Source organism: Monopterus albus, unplaced genomic scaffold, assembly GCF_001952655.1.
Source record: "Monopterus albus unplaced genomic scaffold, M_albus_1.0 scaffold260.1, whole genome shotgun sequence".
NCBI lineage: Eukaryota > Metazoa > Chordata > Actinopteri > Synbranchiformes > Synbranchidae > Monopterus > Monopterus albus.
The window spans coordinates 1,697,973-1,708,058 of record NW_018128140.1 but is presented as its reverse complement, the minus strand read 5'-3'; the positions used below and the strand labels follow the sequence as shown (position 1 = coordinate 1,708,058).

At 45.0% G+C, this 10,086-nt stretch overlaps 1 protein-coding gene across 3 annotated transcripts in view; it reads left to right on the top strand.

Moving 5' to 3' along the window:
* The first annotated feature begins 6 nt into the window (after positions 1-6).
* LOC109972520 (semaphorin-6D-like) overlaps positions 7-10,086 on the top strand; it is a 55,110-nt gene continuing 45,030 nt past the window's right edge. For 2 of the 3 annotated variants that reach the window (XM_020621443.1, XM_020621441.1), the window contains exons 1-7: positions 7-107; positions 1,172-1,286; positions 1,761-1,818; positions 3,587-3,643; positions 4,045-4,146; positions 8,543-8,633; positions 9,117-9,239. In XM_020621443.1, the coding sequence (XP_020477099.1) occupies positions 92-107; positions 1,172-1,286; positions 1,761-1,818; positions 3,587-3,643; positions 4,045-4,146; positions 8,543-8,633; positions 9,117-9,239 (562 nt within the window). In that variant the 5' untranslated portion in view covers positions 7-91. Of the gene's footprint in view, positions 108-612; positions 680-1,171; positions 1,287-1,760; positions 1,819-3,586; positions 3,644-4,044; positions 4,147-8,542; positions 8,634-9,116; positions 9,240-10,086 lie in introns of all 3 variants that reach the window. The other variant, XM_020621442.1, reaches the window with a different exon arrangement.

The following is a 10,086-nucleotide window of genomic DNA, read 5'->3' as shown; positions in this document are numbered from 1 at the left end:
GCGGCCGCCGCTGCTTCTCGTCCTCACTTTCTGTTTCCTGTCTGAGTCGGCCTCAACCACGCCTTTCCCCAAAGACCTGGAGCCAATCAGCATGGTCAGCTCAGAGCGTGAGTAGACTCGATCTGACCGGGCAATGACGATTTCTGTGCAAAGTGGTAAAACCCTCTGATCTGCTGTGAGCACCTCCTGAGACCACAGGTCAGGTATCAGTAATTAACCCTTCCTTCATTTGATCGGACAAACTCTCAGCTTAGCAGGCTGTGCCCTAATTAATCAACTTGTCTTTGTGTTGATAAATAAAGAAAATGAAAGCATTAAATAGGTCTGTAAGCTGAGGCAGAGACAGGCCCAGAGCTCCAGCAGAGAGGCTGAAGTACAAATATGAGATACTGGCAAATGTAAAATAATTATTACCCGGAAGCAGGATGTTTGTCTTGTGATGATCACATTTAATTCTAATTTTATTTAACACTTCATCACTTCTCATGTCAACATCAATGAAACCTGGTTAAAGGCTTAAACTGAAGAAGGCACTTGGATGGGGCTGCTAGATGTGGGAGCGTAATCCACTAGGAAAAGTTACTAATTTAAAACATTTCATTTTGATTAAAGGCTTTATTGGCGTGTGCTCAGCTGCTGTGGTCCTGTGACACTACATCAGGTTTGATGGTGGAAGAAGGTGTTTTACAGATGTTTTTAAATGACCTTTGGTTGCACACGCTGCACTAGTTTGGTGGTGGGGGGGCATATTATTCATTACAAAACAGCAGCACTTATCACCTTCAAACTTCACATACACTAGCTTATGTGGTTTTGGTTACTGAGCAGCTTATTTCACCTGTAAACACTCACCCTGTGGTTCTGCTTTTGTCAGCACATATTGTGAAAAACCAGCAACTAACCACAAACTAGGTGTCCACAGTGTCTGAGTCACCTGTCGCATGTGTCTCTGACAAAACAGTTCCTTCACTCAGTGCAGGCAGACCAACACATGCCCATTTTGAGTCTGCGCCACAATGAACAACATGCATAGAATAACTCCAGGCTTATGTTTTATGTGTCGTGATTCACAGTTCAGCATATTTACATACAGTGTACATATCTTCCTGAAAACAAATGTGTGATCTGGGACTGAGTGATTCTTACTTGTTTGGTCTGTCTTTCTGTCCAGAGTCCTGTCAGTATCCAAGTTTTCAAGGTTTGCTTCAGGACAACGACACGCTGCGTCTGGGTCTGGACTTTCAGAGGATGTTGCGCATCAACCACATGTTGTACATTGCTGCCAGGTATATACACACACACACACACACACACACACACACACACACATCTAGACATTTTCAGCAGCACCAGTTTGACATCAGAGACATCAGTGTTGCATCAGGAGGCTTTAGAAACTTGTACACACCAAAGCCCAGGCCCACATTTCCCGACATAGAAAGGATTGAACTGCAGTTGCCAGACCAGGCAGAGGCCGAGCAGAGAGGATGGGGCATCCTCTTCACTTTAGTTTTAAAGCTGCTGCCGATCAGCTCCTGAGGTCTGATTTGAATTTGATGTCTCACTTTACTTGTAATCAAGCTTTGATGTAGAGAGGCATTCTGGGAAATGCGGGAAGGCCACTAAGTGCAGTAGAAGATTAACTCAGAGATGAAGAGCAAACAAACAAAGTCACACACCAGGCGCAGTGCATTCAGACGTCATATTGAATCTGCAGAGGTGTGACTGTGCATGTTGACTCGCTGTTTTACACTCCTCAGGGATCACGTGTTTGCAGTGAACCTGTCGACTGCTTCAGAGGAGTTTGTCCCTCAGCTGGTGAGTGGAATTGCATGGCGAACACAAACATGTCGGCACCGGGTTTTTAAAATGTCAGCGTCAGTAGCACAACAGGACTGGTTCTGTTTTAGTATCAGACTGGCGGGTCATCTGTGCGCTCAGCCTTAGAGTGGCTGTCTTCTGACCTCTAAACAAAGAGCTTTAATTTACAGGAATCGGTTCAGAAGAAAGACACAAATTGTCACTCGTTTAGTTTAATTATATAATTGTGTATAATTATAAGACTCAGTGCGAACAGTGTAGTTCTGGTTTATTCCAACTTTAGTTCACATCAGTAATGATAACATAGTTGATAGCTGAGATCTCAGAACACTGTGGGAACAGTAAAACATGAAGAGACCGTGTCTTTACATCAGTACGTTTCACATTCAGCAGGTTTGTGTGGTACAGCTCAACTTCTCCAGCGTTTGGCCAGAAAGGCTCAGCTACCTGTTGTTCTGCAGAATTCATCCACATCAGTATCCTCACATGTTCAGGCCCTCACACGCCTAGTCTGTGGGTTTGTCAGTGCTGCATCTTCCATAAGAATCTTTCCCTCAAATGCTGCAAGCAGCATCGAGCCTGATGCCTGACAACGCAGCAGCACATCCCTGTCACTTGTTGAACAGTAAATATCAGAGCGGCCTGTAACGTGTGAGGCGCCACAAAGCCCACGTTTGCTTTGATCCACACACATCCTCATCATCAAAGAGAAAAGGTTGCAGGGTGGCGCCTGACTGTAATGGGCCTCCCGGTGCATTGTGGGAGCGCGGCCTGCAGCAGCTCTTTGATGTGGACGGTCGCTCTCGTTATCAGCGGTTGGCTCGTTCCTCCTCATTCTGTGTGTTTGGTTTAAAGTACATACTTTAAGTTCAAAGAAAAGTTTTACCTGTTTAATTATGGGCTCGTGTTCTGGTTGAAGAGTTTCTCCAAAACGGGCCCTTTAAAAATCCAAAACCAAAGCCAGCCTCAGTCTCTTGTGCAGTTTCTCCAGCATTCCTTTTCCTCACACACCAGACGTTCACCTGGGATGGATGCTGCAGACAAAACAAATTTCCATGTTCACATATCACGTTGTCAGACGAGCACGAGGGTTAAAAATACAGTGCCCATAAAACCCACATCATTAGATGGGATTAACACTGGCATTTCCCAGTCTTAATTTGGGAGTGACTGTGGTTCAGTGGGTAGAGCAGTCATCTCCCAGCCGGAGGGTCGGAGGTTCAAATTTCGGTGCCTGCAAGTCCACATGTCGAAGTGTTTTGGGGCCAGATACTGAACCCCCAAGTTGCCCCGATGGTTAGAGCCCTCAGTTGAGTTGACACCGCAGATGGCTGCCCTCGGTTCTATACCGGAAACAAATTCCTTGTGTGTAACATACTTGGCCAGTAAAGGTGATTATCCTTATTATGACTTTGTGTAGATGTTGATATGAACACTGTTTACAAACTGGAAACTGGTAATTACAGTTAGCGTTATAAGAACACAGAGTAAAATCTGGCCGCACAGTTTCAGAGCACATTCACTACAGTGAAATCACCATCAGTGGATTCACGCGTGGGAGCAGTGTAAACCTCACTTCCAGTTGAGCTTGGCTGAACCTTTACAAGCGAATCTGTGCTGTTTCTTAGCTGAGCCCTGTGCTCGGGGGTGGGGGGGGGGGGGGGCTCCTCCATGGCTGGCTGTTTGACATGACTACAGGTGGTGGGGAGGGGGGGCTCTTAGTTGATGCAGCGCATTACATCACACTCTTCTTCCTGTGTTTCAGAAGCTGACATGGAAGTCCAGAGATGTCAGCAAGTGTACGGTCAGAGGGAAGAACAGCGTGAGTTTCTCTTCTCCGTCTTCTTCTTTCTAACTCTAGCTCTTGGTTCCCTTCTCCCTTCGCTTGTTGTTGTTCTTTTACTTTTATCCTCCAATTTTAACTTGCTTTTATCCGTGGCTTGTGTTCCTGTGCTAAAACCTGTTGCATTGCTGGAGATGGAGAATCAAAAACAGCAGCATCTCCGCTGCCTTAGCTGTGACCGGCAGCTGTTTGAGACACTCTCCAACACTTCAGAGAAATATTTCATCCCTGACAGATCTGATAAATGAGAGTCCATGAACACCAAAGATAAAATTAGAGACACTGTCGCAGCTTCAGAAAAACAAACTTTGTGTCACATCCACTGTGTGATTGATGATGATGGCGCTCACATTTTATATACTCGTTGGTGTGTGTTTCAGGATGAGTGTTACAACTATGTTAAAGTCCTGGTTCCCAGAAACGATGAGACCCTTTTTGCCTGCGGAACCAACGCTTTCAACCCCACCTGCCGAAACTACAAGGTACACACACACACACACACACACACACACACACACACACACACCTGTGCTGTCCTGTGTCAGACTGTCCTCAGCAGGACAAACAACAGCTCAGAGCTGTTGACGCCACATTATTCAGTTTGATTTTTTTTTTTTTTTTCAAAAGTGAAAAACAAACACGCTGGTCATTTCTGTGTTTTTAATGAAGAGTTGTTTTTGCATTCGATACATATTGATTTCCTACTTTCTAGGCAGCACTGGTGGGAAGTCACTAACTGCAGTACTTTGAGAGCGACTTAACACCCTGTCATGCTTCAACACGCCTCTACATAGTTAGAAAGATGCACTGACACCAGTAGTCTGCTCCAGCTTCCCTTGACCACACCCTGTCTACGGCACACGTTTGACTTGTGATGCACCTTTTGCACATCTGGAGGATGTGTGCGTGTGTTTGTACGTTGCCTAACCTGCGCGTTGTCCCCTCAGCTGTTGTGTCGTCACCAACAGTTGAGGTAATGAGCGAGGAGACGGGGACAAGGTGACTTTTATTCTGACGGCACTCCCCTCTCGTCCTCTTTGCTAATTGAAAGTGTCAGGCAGCTCTAGACGCCTCACCTTCACAGACGCCACAATTTCAGGTGTCAATCCGGAGCCGTGCTCGTTTCTTCACTCTCCTGTGCCACTGGGGGTTTGATTGACAGGCACTGACCCCATTTATCAGAAGAAACCCATAGCGGTGGGAAAGACAACACATTTACCTGGATATGAGGCCGTTTTTATTCCTTTGTGATGTGAAAAGAGATGTGTAGCGCTTGGAAAAACGCCGATGCCTTCTCTCCTTCTGTGATTGATGGCAGAGAATAAAATCAGCTTGAACAGGAAGCAATTTAAATGTTTTTTTAAACGGTCTTTTCAGCTGTTCCACAAATCATTCGGCGTGTTTTATTACGAGACAAATGAAAGTGGACTGAAATGATGGACTTAAGTGTTTTTAATCAAAAGTAAATCCACTTAAATAAAAATCTGCTGCAAGAATCAGACTGATTTGTTGCCTTGTCACAGATTATTCCTGACATTGTAAATGGTTGAAAGCTCCAGAAAAAGCTTTATTTTGTCAAACTGCAACAGAGCAGTGAGATTTACTAGTGCAGAGGACGACACCTGACAAGGACATGGGTCCACACAGCATGAGAGTGAGATTATTCTGCTGCTGTAAGGACTTTTCTCAAATGTTAATGTTTGAATTATTCTTGAGGTTCACACTGCTGAGTAAACTCCCTGGTGCAGCACCGCAGCAGAGTGTGTGTGAAAATGCACCAGTCACTACAGGAAACACTTGGTTTAACATGAGGACAGTGAATGTTACTGCACGTGTCCCAAGTACAAACTCATGAAGATGACAGGAAGAGCTGCATGCCTAACAGTCAGACTGATCACATTTCATTACAGTTTGTTGATTTAACCAAACATTTTATGACAAATGTAACCAATTCCCATGATGTCTTTGTGGGACTGAAGGAAATCTGAGCACATTTTCCTTATTGAGTTTTGAGAGCTTTGACAGCATTGATATCTGAGGCGAGGGAGAGTCAAAAGGTCCCAAAAGATGGAAGTGACTGTAGCATAGATATCTTCATGTGCCATTGATTCATTGGAGTGATGTGTCAACTTGGCTGCCATGTTAGTACAGGGAAGCCTCCTGATGCATGTACTGTATGTGTATGAATTACAATCACCTGATTTTCCACCAGTTTGGTTTGTTCAGATTTTGCAAAGGTTTCAGCTGAGCACTTTTTTACATAACATTTAAAATGATTATTCTTTTGTTTGCTGTGTTTGTGTTTGTGTTGTAAAATGGCTGCCATGCAATCATTACAGATTGGGTAATAAAAGACCATTTTTAATTTGATGTGTAGTGAAATATATTTCTTATATTTTAAAATCACACATTATTAGAACAGTGAATAACTATTTGTTGTTTTCGGACTTCAGAGACATCGTCTGTCACAGGCGGAGTACTGGTCTGACTCGCGGTCCATGTCCAGGTACAGTCCACAGATTGGACGTGCCTTACGCTCTGTCCTCTTCATCGTGCCTGTAAGCCCTTCATCATCCAGGTCCTTTCAGAATTCATCACTGTGGTTCTGGAAACTTCCTCAAGGGTTTTTCACGGAGTACAAACAACAGCGCTGCATTTTCTCTGAGTAAAAACATTTTTCAATCCCACTGAGGGATTTTAATTTCCCCTCGTCCTTGTGTCCTCGGCTCAGACAGCAGCACAGTTTCTGTGTACACAGACAGATACTGACGGACAGGAAGGTTGGCCACTGCTCCATGTGACTGCTGAGCAGGCACCGGCAAAGATAATGAAGAAAAAATGTTTAATTAAAGTGTGTGATTAAATGTTTAATTTAATTAGAGGGTGCTTCACCTTGTCACGCTGAGTGTAACGTCAATTAGGACACATTAGAACAGAGTGGAATGGAAAGTAAAAACAAGGACGTGTTGTGGAAGAGGAAACTGAGAGGAGTGATGTGTTATCAGTGTCCTACTTCATAATGGAGGACTAACAGACGAGCAGCAAGGACAAGCCAGATAGACTGAATTAAAAGCAGACAGTGCAGAGGGTCGGAGATTGTGGCGCTCGCAGCTCTGAGCACACTCAACCCCTGAAGGCGAACACAGCAGACAGGTTTATTTATGGGGCTTTTCAGCAGCATAAACGCTCCCATAGCCTCAGCCCTCAGTTAGCAAATCAGCTAACGTAGCATCTGAACACACAGTGTTATCAACTGAGCTGCCAGCCTGACAGGGAAATGTTATCAGAACTATCATCCAACATGTCAATAATGTTATCAGCAGCAGAATTGTCTGAGATTCTGTGCTGTGAATAGAACTGTCAGCACGTTATCAAACAGCAGTAGCTAGCATGTTAACAGCAGCACCAGTTTGAAGCCAGCTTCCATGAAGGTTCATCTGTTCACATCATGTACTGTGACAGTGACACCTTTTAAGTCACACATCTTTGCCATGTTCTCCATTGTAGTGAATGGCCTGCGTGCCTTTCTAGGTTGGACTGATGGAAGGTAGCCCCATATTTATTTTGTTTTACAAGGACGCATGCAACTAGACATTGTCACACTCAGGCAACTGATGCAGTGCATGTGGGCATCTACCAAAGAGCGTCCCTGGCTTTTAAAACAGGTTCAAGCATCCAAGAGCAAACAGAAGGTTAAACCGGGGCAGATAAAACCAGCAGTGTCACAGACAGACCCACACTGCGTTATGCCTACTGGTAAAATGTCCCATAGCTGTGGGCTTTCTCCTGAGAACTGACTGGCCAAAAGTGGGTCTGCACCTTTGAGCACTGTATATACAGACTTTGTCATCTTATAGAAATAAAGCAGCTGCTGCAAAGTTCAGAGATGAATTTGTTTTTGACGCGTCCTTGCGCGGCACACACCATCTTTGATAGACATCTGTCAGTAGCTGCCATGCTAGAGGAGGTGCAGGCTGTAGACAAAGTCAGTCCCACAGGTGGAGATGAGAGCTGTGTGTGGCCACAAACATCACCTGACAGCTTCAAAGCTGTCTCACACACAGAGTGTTAAAGGTGGCGTGCCGTTTCCTGCAGCACACGTTCAGACCTCTGGGGCCTCATTCTGGTTTTTACATTCATAAACATCAGTATGTCCTCAGAGTATACCAGACACCACATGTACAGCTCTTTGCCAGATGTGCTGCATCATTTTTCCACCCCTTTTGCATCAGTGAGACTAGACTGAATAACAGAAACACAAGCTGCAGCCTCCACAGTGCTCCTGCAGGTGTAGCTGTGTGAATACATCCTGCACATCCTTCATGGAGGAGGATTTACTGTGGGACTGTTGGACGAGACTGTTTGAGACAAGGGTTCCTAATAATCTGACAGCTGGGTGTAGTGGTGTGCATGTGTATTGAGCTTTTATGAGTGTGTACACTGTGTTTGTACCTGTGTTTGACAGACAACACACAAAACAGAAAGCCTCTGTGACGTCACTTGGCTCAGGTCGGAGCCGACTCAGACGAGCAGTGAACAGAATTGAGCTGTTAATAACATCAGTGCACTGTGAATAGATCTGTCGGCAGGTATATCAGTGTATTATTAGCTCAGGTACAGTAACATGACGTGATGGCGCCAGCTGATTAGCAGCATTAGTATCCTCTGTGCTGACACAGTGAATAATATTACTCACATTACTCAGGAAGCTTCGAGCTGGGCCTCAGCGGAGTCGAAGAGTTTCACAGCTCTGTCGCTTCATTTCATGGCATATTTTTTTCTCTGTTATATGTGAATTGTACTTTGTGTTTATTCTTTAATGTCTTTGTTGGAGAGCAGGAAAGTATTTAATTAGTTTCTGCCTTCTCTTCCTCTCAGATGACTTCTCTGGAGCAGGTCGGAGAGGAGGTGGTGGGCCAGGCTCGCTGTCCTTTTGAATCCAGTCAGTCCAACGTCGGCCTGTTTGCTGGTGAGTCGACAGAGACGTGAAGTCCTGGACAGTTGCCCAGCCAAGTTCAGTATTTCTCATTTAGGTTTGCTGGTATCCTGCCTGTCTGTAGCTCTGGACATAATGTCGTGTGTATTAATGTAAACACATCTTTCTGATTTTCGGGCTGGGTGCAGTGTAAGGTGGGTCATAGGCAGGGTCACAGACCCAGGCGTGCCAGTCCCTTCCATCATAGACTGGGAATGTCAGGATGTGCCAACTAGATGCTGTCAGGCTCACCTTGATCCACAGCACCGGGTTTGGAACCAAACTCCTGGAGAGGGGCTCAAGTTCTTTTGGGGAGTCCTGGGCAGATGTGAGGATACTCACAGGGCTCTGGCCGAGTGATTCATCTTAACTTGAGGCTTAATAACAGAGCAGACTTATTAAAACGCGGATTTTTTCATTTAGCATCTCAGAGGAGTTCAGTCTCTCACTGTGAAAGCACATTCTTGTTCTCATCAGGTGGAGATTTCTACTCGGCTACCATGACTGACTTCCTGGCCAGCGATGCCGTCATCTACAGAAGTCTGGGAGAAGGCCGACCCGTCCTCAGGACCGTCAAGTATGACTCCAAGTGGCTCAGAGGTAGGTCATGTGACATGTAGCTGTTCATTGTGCAGACCAATCTGCAGGTTAGAAAATATTTCTTTGGAAAGGAGCACTGGAAGAAAAAGAGGCTTGTTCGCTTTGGTTTAGATGAGCCATAAACCCCACAGTTCACCACAGGTCAGCAGGAGGTTAGGTGGTGTTTTTAAGGACATTTCAAAGTATTTTTATAAGCATGTACAAGAAATAAACTTCTAAATAAACAGGTCTGTCTAATTACTTGGCTTCCCAGAGCTTTCAGTCATGTCCCATGGGCTTCCTCAGGTTGTGGAGTTACTCAATTGTTTCAGCAGCATCAAATAGTTCACTCTTTGAGGATGGTCTTGTCATCTGTATGTAGGTCATGTGATAGTGGTTAGCTATCTCCATGACAACCAACAGAGGAAAGTGCATCACAAGGCTTTGGAGAAGAAGGTGGCATCGCACCATGAGACATGTTGTCAAGCTGCCTGTCCCGAGGTCCTGAGCAAACCTTCAGCCAGGAAGCTGAATACTTTGATTCAGCTAAACTGTTGATGTGATTATCTGTAGGCCGATTTGTAGACATTACTACACATTGCTGTGACTCTGTGTACATTTGACTAAGTTACAGTTTCATTCTCAGAGACACTGAGATCAGCCTGTTTGTCTTTGTGCGTGTCATAATTAATTTAGTGCTGTTGTGTCGTTTGGGGTCGCTGTTCTAACGTCGTCATGTGACATTTTATTCACCAAGCGATTAACATAATCAGTAATGGGCCTTTAGCAACAAACTGTGCTGAAGGTAGCTGCATCAAACAACCATCCAAAGATCCACTTCAGTGAAACTTGGCAGCCACATTAAACC